The sequence below is a fragment of the Syngnathus leptorhynchus genome, chromosome 16 (assembly GCF_054491065.1).
Source record: "Syngnathus leptorhynchus isolate UIUO chromosome 16, UIUO_Slep, whole genome shotgun sequence".
NCBI classification, from domain to species: domain Eukaryota; kingdom Metazoa; phylum Chordata; class Actinopteri; order Syngnathiformes; family Syngnathidae; genus Syngnathus; species Syngnathus leptorhynchus.
The window spans coordinates 3,760,634-3,778,791 of record NC_141210.1 but is presented as its reverse complement, the minus strand read 5'-3'; the positions used below and the strand labels follow the sequence as shown (position 1 = coordinate 3,778,791).

The window sequence follows — 18,158 nt, the reverse complement described above, 5'->3', positions numbered from 1 at the left end:
ACGTTTAAACAAATTCAGAGCCTCAATTATATCCAACCCAAACAGAAAACGAACCATCACTTATATGTTGTGCTGATGGAAAACATAAGCGCCTATAAAACAGGCAAATTGCCAATTTTAAGCAAACAAATTTGGGTTCGTGACAACTTTGTTTCAGAGGACACATATAGCCGATGCACGCCATTCAATCGAAAGTTGAGACATGCGCGGTTCAGCACGCTTTCTGTCAACGCAAGCTGTCATTCACATTTGCCCTCCAAAACATGTTTTGTCTTCTTCACCGTAGGTTATTTCATTCATCGTGTCGTCTCCCGAAGAAGAAAAGCAACGCGGAGCAGAGGTGGCTTGCTCGTCAGGCGAACGACCCTTACGTCAAAGCTTCACACGCTCAAAACTTTCGCTGCCGGAGCGCCTTCAAGTTGCTGGAGATTGATGACAAATTCCGCCTGTTGCAGCCGGGAATCGGCGTGGTGGACTGCGGCGCGGCGCCCGGAGCCTGGAGCCAGGTGACCGTGCACCGGGTCAATTCAGCGGGGACAGGTGAGTTCATTGTTGGGGATTGTTAATTTCATCAAGCCTTTTGTTGTTTAGTTTGGCATGAAATAACCTTATTTGTTGTCCTGCTTATAAACTGTCCAATAATTACGAGAAAGGTCTGGAAATCAACACAAAATGTAAAAACGTGCATTGCTTATATGCATATCCACCTAAAAATAGATGACTTAATGTGTTTTAACGAAAGAGCCAACATCACCCCGGGGTACAGTCATCGGCATTGACCTCCTAAACGTAGCACCTCTGGATGGTGCCCACTTTCTGTCAAGCCATGACGTCACTGACCCTGCCACGCATGTCAAGCTGCCCGACTTGCTGCCTGGCGGCCGGGCTCATGTCCTCCTCAGCGACATGGCGCCCAACGCCAGCGGCTTTCGAGAGATGGACCACGAGAAGCTGGTCGGTTTGTGCTTGTCACTACTAGACTTGGCCGAGACTATTTTGCGCCCCGGAGGCTCTCTGCTGTGCAAATATTGGGATGGGTCCCTGGCTCATCATCTCCAGGACAAACTTTGTCTCGCGTTTGGGAGTGTTCGGAGTTTAAAGCCACATGCGAGCCGCAAAGATTCTGCAGAGAGGTATTTCCTTGCCAGAAACTACAGAAAAGCAGCCAGCGAATAGACTTTCTTACCTTTACCAAGGAAGGACGAAATATTTTCTGCTAATGTTGGGCCATTTTTTTTCCATGGCTACAACTTTTGCACATTTTTATTGTCCCGAGGATTACCTATTCAAGAGTGTCTTGTGTTTACATGGTCTTGTCAAACCAAGTGTCACTCTAGGTCTGATCCAGATTTGGCATCAAGTGCAATCATCCAGATCTTCAAAAATCCAGTTGAACATGTTCAGATGTTTCCATGTCCATCTAATCACATTATATTATCTTGTATTTTAAAATAAAAAATGTCTGTAGGACATTTGTTACCAGAAAGGGCACAGTTTGGATCACTCGTCAATCAGCAGATAATGCTATGATTAAAAAAAAAGAAAAGAAATGTCTTTTCTGTGTAATAATTTAAACTAGAGTGATTGAAGTAATTTGAAATGGTTACTCATTTTCCTTTTTTATGTACTGTAATATTTTTCCCTACATTGATTAGGATACAACTGCACCCTCTGTAAGTTATAAATAAGAGTATTGCATATAGTATACATTCTGTATGGATATGTGAAATAGTTAAGAAAAAGTCCAATTCATTAAAACAAAATGACTGATATTTTATAAGTTATTAAAATGATGGTGGAGTGTGCTTGATAGTCAGGAAAATAGCTTGTAATATTTCACGATTAAAGAAATAAAAACAAACACAGTGGTTATGTATACATTATTATAGATATTGACTCCCAATTTTGGGAAAGACTGACTGAAACGTGTTCCTTTTGAATACATCGTAGATGCAATTCACCGCTCTCACCAATAGATGGCACTGTTGAAGCGACTGAGAAGCCGCGATCGCCCCAAGCTGTCTTGCATCTTTGCAAACAGTTGCAGCAGCGCTGGCTTAAGTATGTAACCCTTTCCCAAGAAGCATATGTACCACCGAACCTCCGAGCTGGGCCCACAGTGTTTGTACTGCACTCACACTTTTGCTGTTTGCCTTGCAAGGAGCGGAAAAGACATTTAACCGCCACCGCTCATGCTAATAATTGGCACCGGCGGCCATGTAGAAATATCTCCCGCTGTCATTGAGAGCTAGTGATGAGGAGCCCTCAGATATCGCATGACTAATGGCAAGGAAGGAGCATAGTGGAGGAGCTTGGCACACACACGCACACAAAATGTGGCTGCTGTCAGGCAAAAAAGGGGAAATATTAGCAGTCTGGTGCACGCTTTGCCTTGAGACACTGCACAACGACATGCGAGTCATTCTTTTTGCACTGGCTCTCTCTTTTTTGCTTCCTTATGTATTTGGAAACTATTTACCATCACTGGAACGAATGGAAATGATCTGCTCAAGGGTCACAATGTCACTTTTTTGATATTTCCATCCATTATCAGCAAGTGTTAAAAGTTGGTAGAGGTGAAAATGGACCAATAAAGGCCTCATTCACAACTTTGCCCCATTTTGAGAGGATTTTTTCTTTTCAAAAAATGCCACTCTGGAAGTTGATAAGCTTTAAATTAAGCAGGCTGTTGTGTTTGTTGTGCCACAAAAGGCGAAATGCACCATCGGGAAACGGCTTTTCATGTCCTCAGTGAGGAATTGAATGGTGCTTTGTCAGTGGCAACATAATGCAGAGTCATGCCATTGTTGCCTGCGCATTCAGAATTCAAATGGACTTTTTGACTGGATGTGTGCTTCCTCAAATATCAGCAACATTTCCTGGACACCAGTTACTACTTACTATCTTATGGGACCTATTACAGAAAGAGAGAGAGAAATTATATATTTTTTCAATGAAACGCAAATAGATGAGTCTGAGTAGCTCAGTTGAAAAAAAAAAAGTGACGATACCATTGTGTGTAATTTTCTGATGTCATGTTACTTGACGTTTGCCCTGACCTTGATTGATTCTCAAACGAGCGCCGCAGATATTCTTAAAGTTTACCACGCCGGCTTTCTTTGAAATACACCGCCCACTAAAGTGCAGTTTTAAGACGGCACCGGTAACTTTGTAGTATATTTTGCTTCGGTGCTGAAAGCTAATGGTAAGTAGGAAGCGGCGTCACGGGTAAAATACACTCCTCATATTTACGGCAGCTCAATAATATTGACGCTCTGTCTGCAACTCGCTGCGTTGATTAACTCACTTCATTCAGATCTACTCTCAGGGGCTTGTTTCCGTCCCCACTGCAATCGATGGTCTTTCTGTTTGTTAAGCAGTCACGTGACTTCCATTTCCTTCCGAGCAGTTTCAACATCATCATATGCTCCATTGCCACATCAAAAAAAGAAAAAGATCAAATCACGTTAAAGGATACAAAGTCCGACTTGGACGTTCCTTTTTTTATAGATGAGATGTTCTTTAATGATGCTTTTCTTTTCGGGTGACTTTCCAGAAGCTGTATCGACGGTGATTGTCAGTTACAGTTAAGTTGATAGACGGATGGCGGGCCCGGCCGCCGCTCGGCTCCCCCCCCCCCTTCCATCAGTTAACCGTCATTTGATTTGAACCCCAGATAATAAACGGCATCTTAACTGGGTCCCAAAATGTTCGCCTGGATGGCTCGGGCGCCGTGGGAATACAGAGGAAAAGAAGGATAGAGACAAATTGGACCGCACATGTCAACAAAGACTGATTTGCCGGGGCCCTGCAATTGGATTAAACTTTTCAACAGTCTGACTAGACATTGACAGGCCGGCCTCCAGCGGCGCGCCGTGAACTCCATTTGCTGCGGCCGGCCGGAGTGCTGCATCGATCTTTCCGAGCTCTCCTCTCGGCAGAGGTCCGACTATTTGCCTCATTTGTCTTTCAGATTTTATCTGATGTGCGATGTGGACGTAAACATGCCTCCCCGTTGAGCGTTATTAACAATTACAGCGCGGCCTCGAAAGCCGAATTTTGATGAACGCTTTAGCTTTTTCTTTGTCGCAAGGACTTAGATCGATGTCGTACTCAGTTATAAAGCATTTTATTCTCGAACTTTTTTTTGGGCTTGAGAAGCCCCTCCTCCACCGTAAAAGAACTGGTGCTCCTTTGTCGGCTTTACTGTTTCTGCTGTTAGCTAGCTAGCTAGCTTAAGCATTCCATTTGGAAAATATATCTTCTATTTAGTCATTCTACAGACATTAGAGCGCCTCATTGTCTGCCGTGAGTGCACGCACTTTACATTTTAGTATTCGATTTTTTGTTGTTGTGTTCACGTGCCCTTTAAGAATTGTAACAAATCGAGATGCATCAGTGACAACTTTCTCCACGTGCACTTCAAGTCTAGCGGGCGAGTTGCGCATTTGGTTTTCATTGGCTCATTGCTATTGCAGAGGGGGAATAATTACAAACCTAATCCAGGTAATGTAGTGTGCGGCATGCAGAGCGTCTCCGAGTTGATCAACTCAGCGCAGCCTACTAAGTAGCACGCCGACGAAACCTCGGAGGCCGAGCCGGATGTCTCCTTTCCGACGCGGGCTCGTATTGCAGAGCTTTATTAAATTGCATCAATAGTTTTGGTGTTTTGGTCCTGTCTAGAGGCCACAGCTTTTTTTGTTTTTTTTCCTACAGATGAGACGATTGTGTTTGCTGACTCCTTTTTTCAAATTATCGTCCAAGTGGCTGGTGGTAATTTGCAGTCAGACAACACAAAAATGTAATCAGGGTGGGAGGAAGCATGCGGAGGATGCTAACACAAGCGTCCAGAGTTTTAGCTGGCTAAGACTGTTTCGTAAGCTCTCGTAGCAATTACAGCAAACAAGAAACATCTCTGGGTAATTGTAGCAAATGACTTTATGATGCCTGCCGCCCAAGAGACAAGATCCTGGATTGATTTTAAGATTAAGAGAAGTAGACAGCACGAGCGGGTTACCAAATTCCAATTACGTCAATTATTTGAAATGACGGGACAATTTACAGTCGCAGCTTGAGTCCCGCGCTCGTCACCCCTGATCGGTGATGAATACGATTCCAGCGTGGAGGACACGGTTCTCCACCTGGTTCATCAGCTTCCCATGGCGCTTTGCTCCGAGACAATGTCGGATGCCGCCAGAATCCCGATCAACACCCCCCTCACCTCCCCTCGGGCTTGCTTCGTGTCGTCAATGATTTCACGCAAGAAAAGAACACAATTAACGATTTGGGCTTTTTAACTAAAATAGTTTCGGTTTTCGTCTCGCTTGTCTTTGCAGACGGCGAGAGATATGTTGGGATGAGAGTTGTTTACGACGGCCACTTTGCGATTGAACTAATCTCCCATGATCTCACGTTGTGCCACTTCACCACGATGTACTAAAACACAGCAAAGCCCGCTTCATACCTATTCATGAACATGATCCTCGGAGGGCCGCCGTGTTCCGTTCTTACCACTCGAGATGTGTACAAAGGCTGCGGAGGCCTTTCAAAGGCTACTCCATGACATGAAAGATTGTTTTTATTATTATTCATGAAGCCTTCCCCCTTTGGAGGTACACGTGAAGCAAACACAAATGGTCGGCGTATTCATTTCGACCTTCTGCTAAGTGGACGATAGGATAGGTTTAATTTCATGTTTTGAGAAATTGCTGTCCATCTGTCATCGTTTTCTCAAGAGTGAGAGGCGAGCAAGCTCAATTTATTCACGGGCACGAGTCCTTTTTGAATAACTCGTGTCCTCCACATCCGAAAAACTCCTATAGGCACAGCTGATGTTCTGCTCGTAATGGCATCAGTGATGCATTCCTTGAGATGATTTATGTGTTGTATCTTTTCTCTGACACATCACGGCCTTCAAATGCCCCCCCCCCCCAAAAGATAAAAATCAAGTGGGTGAGATCGGGGGATTTGGGAGGCCAATCCGCAGGATCACATCGAGCAATCCAAGCATGTGAAAAGTGCTGAGCTAACCACTGACCCACGTGAATGTCAGAATAAAAAGGCGCTGCCGTCATGCGGGAGGGAAGTCAGCCGGGATAAAATGTTTTCGGATGCTTTTCAGAATTACCGTGTCGCTCTTGTTAAAGAGATCTTAAATCTCAATGAGTTTGTTAAGCTGGTTAGAGAAAGGGCAACAAACATTGAGATTTACATCAACATAAATCGGTTAGAATAATCGTATCACGCCGTGTCCAGCTTGGCATTTTCTCCAGACGCATTCAGACAGGATTGATATTATTACCGTGCACGGCGTTTCTAGTTAAATTTGATTTGTGAATAGAAATGAAAAATATGAAACATCAGAAATTGCTCATCTTAGCTTCCCCATGGTACTTTTCTACACTTTTGCAACCCTACTCGTCGTGTCGCCCTTGGTCACAATGGTCAAACAGTTGCTCACTTGCATCCCGATAAAGGTTTGATTGGATTTATTATTAAGGACCAAAAAATTATTTTATCCATTGTGTATATTGTTTTAGATTCATTGTTAATCTTAATTAATATTAGAATCGGCATCGCCTACCCAAAGAACAAAACAATTGAACAGTTTAGACCATAGGTGTCAAACTCAAAGCCTGGGGGCCGGATGCGGCCCGCCACAAAATTTTATGTGGCCCCCGAAGACAAATTGTGCATTGACTTCATGTGTCAATACTGAAATTACAAATTGTCTTCTCTTTTAAAGAAATACAGATATTGCAAGAACTTTTTTTTTACCATTCATCTTTTAAAAATATTTGAACAGTTTTAATCTCCAGTTTCAAACCTAGTTATTCATCAGTTCATCATGTGTGTAATCAAATTATCGGCCCGGGACAAAAATGAGTCTGGTTTAGACAATAGAACAATGGCAAGTCTTTTTTTTCCCGTTTTTTAAGGTAGTGCAACCTGTACTACATACTTGCGTTCTATATTTTCCTCACAGAAAAGCCCATGGCAGAGATGATTTATAGGACTCATTTCTCCCAAATAGATTTTGGGATGCAATCGGCAAAAATCGAGTGGTAGCCATGAGCTTGCAAGAGCGACAGGGACAAAAAGAAATGGACTCTGCTCCAGCTGGCCCCGGGTGTCACCTTCCTTTTTTATCCGAAAACTTGCAAGACAATGAGGGAATATTTGATTCTTGTGATACTTTGACATCTTTTCTTCTCAACTCGCTCTCAATTCTCAGTCAACGTGTTTAATCATAGCCGGCCTTTTTCATTGAGTTGGACGGAAAACGCTCACATGGCTGTCCTTTTCCCAGGGTGCGAACACGGCCATCAAACGGCATTATTCAGGTCAACGGCCGGGCGTTCGGCCATGTTGCTTTGGCAGCGGGAACAAATAATCGTCAGCTTTTGTTTGTGGCGCCGTAATAACGCAGCGTAGCGAAACAAATGCCGCTTCAACTCTGTGTTGAAGGCAAAAATTGACTTTTTTTTTGCGGTGATTTAGTAAAGCAAAAGTAATCGGATCAAATATAACAAAACACCTTGATTGTTTTTGTTTGGTGCAAATGCAACAAAATCTGGGTGCAACTCCAATTCAGTTGCACATAGTTCAGTTTTTCCAGCAGTTATCTTGTAAAATAAATTTGGAGACTGAATTCACATTACAGGCTCTTTACTTTCCATGCACATATAAAAGACGGCCTAGTTTATTATACAAACGCCGCAATGAAAAGTTGTATCGATGAATATTGCGGCATGAAAAACAAACACACCAAGAATTTTTTGGGGAAAAAAATCGAGTCTTGCAAAGTTGCCAATTAGTGCAAATTTGCTTCATCGGTGCGCAACGGCTTTGTGGCTCATTAATGAAAGGTATATACGTTGAAAATGCATTTCATGTGCTAATATATGCTCTCTGTGTATTTTTTTTTTGCTCAACTAATTAGGATCCCAAACTGAATTATACAGCGAGGGAGAGCTAATGATGGTCTTGGCTGCATATTTAGGAATTGAAAAGGGGACGGGGGAGGGGGGGTCACCTTGCTTAATTAGCGTGACTTCATTTTTCGAATTCCGAGGTTCACAAAGTCACCCGCTCTCTGACTTCATTTATTAACGGCATCTTACAAAATTCATCAGGTTACTCCGGCGGACGTTTGGCCGATAATAGAATGAAATTAATCTGCCGAGATCGAGGCCCGCAGCGCCCTTACCTTACATTTCTTTCTTCCCGATGGAATTTGGGGAAAGAGTTTTGAAGAGTGAAATTGATCAATAGCGTTGGCGCTAATCAGCAGTAGCAGCCCCGCTATACCGTGTTGCTAGCCAAGATCATTTTTCGTAATGTCCACTTTAAGTTTTAATGAGAAAACATTTGAGCCCAAAAAAAAAAAAACAGTATCAAGTCTACAGAGACTTCCCGTGATGGTAACAAACGGCAAACCTCTTTTAATTTATCTGAACTGGACTAAAGAGACGACGGCTAATGAAACAAAGAGTCATTTATCAAGTGACACCGGAGGGATTTGTTGCCTTAACTGCCACCTAATGAACGAGCTGAGTAAAAGCGGCTCTACCATCTTGATTTGTCCTCCGACTCGATCCAAAATTAGTGGCGCATGTGTTCAAATGACACATCGTGGCCTTTTTGGAGGAACAACGCATTTGCTTTCAAAGCTCGCGGCACAAGACTCAAATTATTTGGACTCAATGTCAGAGAGTCTTTTGTTTTCTTTTTCATCTTCAATGAAAGAAATAATTTGAAAAAAACACTTTTAAGTATTTCAAGAAAGCCTTCAAATTAAATTCAGGTCAGATGCCAGTCCAGTCACGTGACTTGAGTTCCCCGCTTCTAGTGAGTGACGCTTGACAACTGCAGGGGGCGCCCAAGAACACGGCAACACTTCCTATAAAATCCCCCCCTGATGAAAATAAAATAAAAACTAAATAAACTAAGAAAATAACTAAACTCCTGCTGCAAATGCTTCTAACTTGAGTATGTCAGTTTATTAACGTTATTGTCGACTTTTGCTAATAAACGGTACCTAGCCATTAGCCAAACACAAAAACTGTGCGGTCGATGTTCAAAGGTGATTTTCATATGATGTGTAAAGGGTACCATTAGCAACCATCATCAATACACATTACTACCTGCACTTGTGTTTATCTTATTTCCTCCTAGCCGGTCTGCCTCGCTCGTATATGATTTCTCCATAATAGGCCCTCATGATACATAAATATGCCACTTTCCCTCTTCACATAGATCTATATATTAGTTTACATATGTAATGACCGCATTGAGAGCTCTTTCAAGCATCTGTCTAGATACGCCTTGGAGGGTTTGATAGCCCCCCTTCAACTTGCCACTAATTGGCTCTGTATGGTACTTACTGTAAAGAACATCAAACTGGAGCCCAGTTTGGTGTAATGTCTCGATGGACAGAAAAAAGGTGAACCAAGAATGAACGTCAAGGCAAGCGTTCTTTTAAGAACAAAGGTGGATGTGATTTTTTTTCAACGTCGGGTCCATTGCGGAAAGGCTTTTAAAAGCTATCAGTGGTCGTGTTCAAAGTGCATAATGCCAGATCATTGTTTCCTTGGGGATCAATGCTAAACTCAGGCGGAGGTGGATGGCGACACGAGCCACCTGTCGTGTGACATTTACCAATTCATTTCCACTTCCATTTTTTTTTTTTTTTTGAGAGTATGTTTCATTCCGAGCGTAGTTGTTAAAGCAAGCCGAGGTGTGGGCGTCGGAGGAAAAAAAAAAAGAACATCTTCCGGGCAATCCCCAGTAATCTCACGAGGCCGTCGCCTAGCCGTAACTCTTGATGGGATTGCTAACATCAAAGCTCGCTTAGGCTAGCATCCATAAAGGAAGCCCGCATTAGGGTTTGTCTCATTTCTTCTCGCTGAGAAATAGCCCGGAGATGTTTGTGGCTTGAACGCCAAGAATAACAATGCGAGGGAAGAGGCTATTCGTCAGCGGGGACACCTGAATGCATCGTTTAGGGAAAAGGGTGATCCAGCCCAACCGGTCTCGGAGTTGACGCCTGGGGGATGCAAATGGGTCGGACTAATTGCTGCGTTTACTGTGCGGTGAGAGCAATTTGAAGATGATGGAAGCTGCAGGTGCAGTTAAAAGGAGCGGGTAGGTGCTTACATGACAGGAACTCCGCGAGCTTGCTGGATGAACACTTTCATTATCGGCTACAGTCATGTGCGAATGGTACATGTTTTTGTCACACATTCTCTTTGACTGATTTTGCTCTTCGGTAATTTTAGTCATCCTTCTCAAAGCCTATGTGAATTTCGGGTCTGTCTACATGTGTTGCAGCACCATTTATGTTCCGATTTGTTAGCTTGGGTGCTGATGACGGTTCCTATTATGTTAGTGTTCTGTGTGATTCTTAAAAAAAAAATAAAAAATTAAGGGCCCATGTTTTAATGATGCTATTTGATCCTTTTGTGTAAAAACACGCTGAAGTGTTTTCCCGAGAAGGCAAATCCCGAGTGTATCATCAACCAACGGCTCCTTCCAATGGATCATAAAACAGGAGTGTGCGGTGAATAGATTATTCATAGCGTCAGATAATTGTGAAGGAAGCAGCGGGGGCGACCAGCGGCTGTCTTCATCACCTTGGCAGCTTCGTGTTGAAGCGTCTGCCTCAGGTGGTCCACGCTCAGCCGCCCGGAGATAAGTCAAATCAAAGAAGCCCATATTTTGCGCTCCGCGTCTTTTGAAAGGGGGGCTGCTCTGAATCAATGGTGGCTCTCTTGAAAAAAAAAAAAAAATTAAATCCAGTCCACAAACACGAAAGGAGTCTCCTTTCATGCGTTAAAATCTGTCAGAATACCACTTAAAAAGCGAAAACGCCGCTTGTTAAAAGAAAAGGGAACATCTTCTCCTCTGACCCATGCTTGGGAAATACTAATAAGATGCCGCTCATTCCTATTCAGAGGAGACTCGGCGTGATTTGAGCACCACTCACGTCTCAAATTAACACAACAATGATGTTCATTGCTGAGTCGGGTAGAGTTGTTCATACTAAAAATAGTCGATGGAATAATACATATATGATTATGTCCAAGTGGGAAATTTGCATTGCTTGGATTTGTGGTTTAATTGAAATTTACAGTTAATAAATCAATTCTAAATAAGGAATCAATTTTGGTTTTTAAAAATGTTACATTTATTTTTATATTTCAAATTTTGCGGACTTCATGCAATACCGCCACGCACCACTAAAGGGCCGCGGATCACCGGTTGACAATCCCTGTTTTAAACAGAAGGCGATTTCTCAAGCGGTTACACATTTTAAAATATTTTAACAGGAATTCAACGTGAAGATATCAATAGAAAACCATTTTACAAAACTTTTATTTTTCTCAGAGTTAAACCCTAAAGAACACACATTTAATGAAGTAATTTCTTATTTTATTTGAAGAGACTAAATGCGTAATCCAGCTAGTCTCTTTAATCTGTTTGGAATGAAATTCTTCAACTAATCCCGTTCAAATAGTTTTACTTACCCCCAAAAATAATTAGAATGCTATTATGATGAAAATAGCTCAGTCCAAGCAATAACTAAACATCCCTTAACAGAGCCGCCTGCTCAGACATTCACTCGCTTAATGGAGAACTCCAAAATGTATTTTTTTTTTTACAAACATACTGCAAGTCCTACTCCAACTTGTAGGTGGTCCAAGTTACTTACTGCTATATCCTGAATGTCAACAGGAAGTGCTGAAATTCAAATTGTGTCCCTGTTAATCATCAAGAGTGGCAGCAGGCAAAAGCCCAGCAGGATTTCTATTAACATGCAATATGTTGTGCTCGGGCTTGTTAAAATAATGGAAAAAGCTGTGTGTGTGTGTATACGCTGCTTGAATGTGTGTATGTGTGTGTATAAGGTGTAATGTTCCTGTTTTAGTTCGTGTTGTTAGTTAATTGCAAATGCAAAGTCTTTAAAGCCTGACTTTGGCCGCCACCGTCCGTCAAGCATCAGGATGGTTTGAACTTTATACAGCCAACAAATGGCGTCTGCGGTTAATCCTAATTGAACATATTGTGTATTGGCCATGCAGCTTACATTGTTTTTGGGCCTTATTAATGGAGAATTCTAATCCGGGTTCTGCAATTGAAATAGGAGATAAACAAGACGGTGAGGGTCGGTTTGCAGTGGGCCGGTAATGCTTGACTTGCTTGACTTGTCACTGCAACGGCACTAATTGGCCCCTAGGTGAAGACGGTGTGTGTGTGTGTGGGGGCAGCCGTGGCTTTTATATTTCCGACTTGCAAATCCACTGCGGTTTCATTTGAATATCTCTGCACGCCAATACAAAAAAGGCTCAAATGAAGAAAGTCTGTCACGCTATTCTAGAGAAAGGTAGCGGTTCTGGTACCGAGCCTAGACGGCGAGAGTGCCGGCCCCCGAGGGAGGCCCAGTCAGCTTGCGGGGGCCTGAGCTGTCAGATGAAGAGCTCAGCCAAAGTTTGTTGGTGAACTGTTCACCCATCAGCTGAAAATATTTCAAGCACGGTTCAGGCAAAAGGTGCGGCGCAAGGTGTACCCTGTACCGGCAACCCTTCTTCTTAGTGGGAGGCGGAGTCTAAAAATAGCTTGGAATAAATGCAAAGGGCTACAACGCTGTGGGCGGACAGCTACAGGTAGCATATGAAATAAAAACCTCGCCAGCTGAGTTTGAGTAATAGATCCCTGTGTGGTGAGGATTGAAAAAAACAAAACAAAAAAAGTTTCATAGAGAGCGCATCAGTAAAACTCACAAGTCAAGCAGTCTGAAGATGAACGGGAGAATAGATATTGTTGCGGCTCCTGGGAAAGGGCACTCGGATTGTTTTGGGTTCACCTCAACTACCGGATGACCTTCTGCTCGCTTTCATGTAGCTAGGACCTTTTTTGGCCATTTGCTGAGATGAATGTAGGGAAAGCGAGTTCAGGCTACTACCCAGTGACGTGTGATTCGCCGAGCTGAATGAACTCCAGTGCTCGCGGGTTACTTGTACATTCAAAAATAGAACGCTGGACTAATGTGTGTGTCCTCATTCAAAGTAGGGCGCAATGATTGAGATGTTCCAAAAGGATCCAATAACCTGCCTTTGTACCAGGCAGAGACCCTTCATAATGCAAATGACTTTGAGACCACATTTGAATCCTTTTAGTTCCGTATTTTGAAAGGGCTCATATAGGTACTGTTTATTTTTTTTTCTCCGGTACGTGTTAGCATTAAGCTAATGGTCTTGTTTTAATGAAACAATACGTTATTGACTCTGTTTGACAGCGGCTGTCACAAATAAATCTTTTTGGAATCGATTATTCCATCGAGTCCTCGAATAACCCCCTACCCTCCACTCACACACACACATTTCCACAAACTGTTTTTAAAAATAGTTTCAGGACTAGCAAATTTGTTTATGCGGTTCTGTTTCCATTAAAAACTAATTAAACACCAACCGCTGTGTGAAGCATTACTAAAACCAGCTTATTACTGGAAATACTCTCAGGACAATATTTGTCCCTTCACTGAACATTCTCCTCATCTGCCTGGTTTTCCAAAGTGGTGTTAATTGATTCATGCCCTTCGTTGGTCGTCGTAGCAAAATTCCGAAGGGAGAGACGTGTCTGCCGCATTAGTCAGCGGTGCCAAAAGTAATATATCTGTAAAACGCCAGCGGAGGGTTGAAAACTTGTTTGTTTACTTTAAGTTTGAAAATTTCCACACGGTGTCATAGTTAATCTTTGCCAGTTTGTCAGCGACGCAGTCAGACGGGAACAGGGATATACTCAGCCTTGCAAAAGCTTATGCATCGCTACTTAGAGGCACAAAATCGATGACTTGTACACAAGAGGTGCATTTAGAAGTGCGCAATGGTGAATAAAAACATGCTGTAGAAATGTAGACCGATGTCATACGATGCAAAAAGGTTTTTTTTATTCACCAGATATTAGCGCTGTATGCTGGCAGTGAACTCAACTCCCTCCCAAATGTAGCAGCACTTTATCAAATAATGAACATTTCTTCAAGAAAGTGTCTTCAAGTTGTTTAAAAACACTCTTAGTTGAGGTTTCCTGTCAATTTAAACAAAATAATGTACGAGAATGACATGTAGTGCATTTAAAACAAGCGCCTGCTAGCTTAATGCTAATGGGAAAGCATATATAACCTTTCAAGCAACTGATACATAGCCTGAGCATAGCAACAGAACTTTGTACAAAAGATGTTTAATTCTTTTGAAATTCCCTTTAATCATGTCATTACTGTATCTTGTCATAATGTATAATTCTCAAGTGCTATTTTTCTCATTAAAACACTTGTGCGAGGGTAATCAGGACGCTTAAGCTATGTTGAATAATTGAGACGCCATTCAAATTATGCTTCATTATTTCCATAAGAAACAAAAGAATAATACGAATCATAAAAGTGTTAATCCAAAGTGAATATTATCTTTGACATTTTGATACACTTGTAGTGGATTAGGCTTTTTTGTCATCACATTTTTTTTTTTTATTTGGCAAACACTCGAGGTAGACAAAGGCAGAAAGGAATCCTTCAAAGTGCCTTTGAGCATCTCACGGATCTCAAGCTGCTCTGCGGCCAACGCGGGAGGACTGTGTCGGTGCTGATAACAAGCACGGACGAAGCTTTTGGACGACCGCGTGCGTCCGCATCGCCCAACACCTCGAGCGCAATGAGAGAAGGATGGTAAACATGTCCAGCCCGTGTCTATTTTAAGGCTCGGGCACCATCAGGCGTCAATCACTTTTCATTAGGTGCTGTGTGGACTGTTGTCATGTGAGGCAGCCTGCTTTCCCCAGCCTAATGTGGCATATTGAATAATTGAGCAGAATTATGACAGATGCGCCCGCAATGGACTCAAAGGCCTCTGAAGTCATTTCATCACGCTCGTCAAGGCTCATAACACAAGCGTCGATATTTTTGACAAATGCCAAAGTGAAAGTCTCTTTGCTGGAGGCCCGCCGCAATCCTGAATAACTTTTACACGACTCAAGAGTAAGTCGATAAATTGTTTAACTCGAGAAAAAGTTGTATATCGTCGCCATCGAGCATAGACGCCGTTCGTATCATATCTATTTTTTACAAATCAATACTATCGGCCGGCCTCTCTCGATGCCATTTGTTATTTTTACGCGTTATTACCAATTTCAAGTTTTGAAAACGGCTTGACGACAAATCACGCGAACTCTCTGATGATTATCGAATAACGCCGCCGCTTCCTTACTCGTGTGTCATTTTGTCGCCTCAAGATTCAAAGTCTGAACAACTTTAAAGGCTCTCCTGAGTCCTTAACCTCCTCCTTTTTTTTTGTTTTAATGATGCAGTTTTTGTATTAGATGGTATCGTAGGGAAATAAATACCACGCTTCAATTTCAAACTTGGGTGAAGTTTAAAGATGGTTTCACTTTTCGTCTCGTAATCCCCCCCGGAGGAATAAAGCTCAATGGCTCAGTTTTATTGCCTCGGATCACAATCAAACATTCTCTCGTGTTTGTTTGCCCAAGAGCAACACTCCACTCAAAAGCGAGCGCAATCCGATAAGCACTTTTCAGAATTAATAAGAACAACGCTGATAACGGATGTTGTCCTGGGAGGAGCAGCATTCAGCTTCTTATTTCAACGGGCATAACGGTTGGACTCCGAGGTTCTGGCGGATGGGGGAATTCTCTTCAAACGCGTTTAGGAAGACTAATTGGTTTTGGGAGGACGAAATTGGAAATTAAAATTCCCGCCGGAATTTTGTTAGAATGTAGAGAGGGCGAAATGCTAACCGCACGAATGAATTGCAATGTATCTGACAGTGTGAAAATAGAAAGATGGTGACCTTCAAGTTCAGGATGGTCACGTTTAGTCTCCCCCTAACCCCCACTAGGCTGTGCTTTCCACTTCTCTGTGTTATTACTCTGAGCATAATGAGGATAAAGGTGCGTGAAGATAGCCACGCCGGCTAAGAGGCAGCAAGAAAACTCAATAAGCAACATGACAATAATAATTGCTTGGCAATTAAACACGGCGGTGGCATTAGAGTAGATTCTTCGACGGCTTTGTCATCTCGCGATTAGCGCACGGCTTGCGAAGGGGAAGATGTAGCTTAAGACCGTTGGATGTCATGCAGCTGAAGTTTGCGCTATTAAAATACACTGCCAGCATAGCCGTCCGTCGTGTAGCAAAAGGATGAAGCGTTATTATGCCCGAAGCCATAAATCCTCCCCTCGTTCTGTTAGCTTGTTAGTGGGCCGCTGGTCCGAAACACAATCATAGCTCCATTTATTCATTCAGCGCTGACTTAGCGGCTCCATCATTTTGTCAGGAGCCCGGTCGCTCACGATGGCATTCGCCTCCTCATCCGTCCAATCACTGTGAAGCCCAAAGAGTCCCATTCATCATCCCCCGTTTAATTTTGACACGCCGCGACAAGCGTGACAAAAGATTGTTTGCGCTGTCAATACTTTGGGTCATGGTGGTATCATTGCGAACCTTAATAGTGTTTCTTCAACATCTTTGAGTGCTGACATGTAAAAGCGACAGAGGAAATGTAATCCGTATTTTAGAGCTTGACTGTGTGTGACTTTATGATTGGCCCATTTTTACTGCTACAGCATGCTGTTAGCTAGCTAGCTAGCTATGCCTTCACCCTGAAAGTACAGTATCTATACTCATACTATAGTAAAGACTGCAAGTACTTTGTGAGTACTCTGCTGAGCTCACTATGAGCCGCAGTGGCTTGAACCATCGGTTCTGCCTCGCGCTCCATTCGAGCCAAGCGCGAGCGAATGCCCCTATAATTACTTTTATCAAATATTTATGCATGTACTTATGTAGGATCTTTACAGTCCATCACACTGATGTTCTTTCGGCCTAGCCTCAGGCAGCGTTAGGGGCTTGAAATAATGGTGAAAACTTATGTCCAAAAGTTTCCCCTCATCTCCATTTATACTGCTTATTTATTTAGTCCTGAAACTAAACAGTTGTTGCTTGGCCCACAGGAGCATTCTAAGATGTGGCCTTGCCCAAAAGTGCAATTTTAATGAAACTTAATTGTCAACAAGAATACTCAACGCAAAAAAAACCTTCATCAAGGCCAAATAGTAAATACACTAAAAATCTACGGATGTAAAACATTTATTACTTTGGTGAATTAAGAACTACAGATGTTAACTTTGTAAGGCGGAACCCGGAGATATCTGTGAAATATTACATTTTGGTTGTCCCACCATCCAGCTACACTTTAATCCTGTTGTGCACCAAACATAGAAATCATTAGTGAGTAAAATTTGTAATTGAAGATGCAGGTTTCAGAAAATGAAGATTTTATTGACTTTTTATTTTTTTTAACTAATGACATTTCAAGATGCCGTCACACATCCGTCTAATTTGCTCGAGTTCATTCCATGATTTCTTTGTTCATGCTAATTACAAAGAGCAGGCGAGTTCTTCTATGATTTTGACTGTTGTGACAAAGGTCATTAAATAGTGAAGTGACACTTAGATGATGACACATACACGAAAGAGAGCCGCTTCATTTTGAAAGTAATTACTATGATCAAACTTTTTGATCCCACGGCTGGGGGTCCTCAGGGCAGGCGGTCGGGCACCCGTGCTGTTTGATCAATGTTTTCCCCCCATCGACTATGTTAACAGCGGGCAGCAGTGTGCACCTGCGGCTCGCATCCCGCCTCCTCTCCCCTGCTCTGTCTGCTCAAGCGACGGCTTCCCAACTCATCATTTCACTCATGCGTCTCAGCCGGCTGCCATACAGTCGGCCGCACACGCGCATTAAAATTCCAATATCCTGCACTGTCTCACACGAGAGTATAAAGCAGGCGTGGGGAATATTGTTCCGAGAGAAGGAGATGTGTTAGCTGTGCCCTGCCACCCTCGCCACGGTTGCTCTCGGTGACATCACAAGTGGAGCTGAGATGAAGTGGCTTAACGGCAGAGGAAGCATATCCCATAGGGGGCTTGATGAAGCTTTTTTTTTTTCAGATGTGGGAGGGGGAGAAGTGAGTTTGAGGGTTGGCTTCCATGCACATTTGACTTGTTTTGATATGTATGTTAAACATGAAAGCTATGCTATAAATATGACTTACTAGCCAGCTATGCTAACACCACATTGTGGCCTGTA

The 18,158-nt window shown here is 42.7% G+C and overlaps 1 protein-coding gene across 2 annotated transcripts; it reads left to right on the top strand.

The window, feature by feature from the left end:
* The first annotated feature begins 146 nt into the window (after window positions 1-146).
* On the top strand, window positions 147-1,862 carry mrm2 (mitochondrial rRNA methyltransferase 2). Of its 2 annotated transcripts, XM_085934310.1 has the most exons (4): window positions 147-194; window positions 287-340; window positions 456-540; window positions 743-1,862. In XM_085934310.1, the coding sequence occupies exons 1-4, from the start codon at window positions 174-176 to the stop codon at window positions 1,174-1,176; spliced, it is 594 nt and encodes a 197-aa protein (XP_085790436.1). In that variant the 5' UTR covers window positions 147-173; the 3' UTR covers window positions 1,177-1,862. The 2 variants fall into 2 exon arrangements, with proteins under 2 accessions (XP_085790436.1, XP_085790435.1); XM_085934309.1 differs by lacking the exon at window positions 147-194 and having other exon boundaries at window positions 201-540.
* Window positions 1,863-18,158: the final 16,296 nt, after the last annotated feature.

Excerpts from the sequence above, each read along its gene's own strand:
- mrm2 (XM_085934309.1), top strand. The coding sequence starts at position 264 with ATGTTTTGTCTTCTTCACCGTAGGTTATTTCATTCATCGTGTCGTCTC. Across the intron at positions 541-742 it reads GGTCAATTCAGCGGGGACAG|AGCCAACATCACCCCGGGGT; the intron begins GTGAGTTCATTG and ends TTTTAACGAAAG.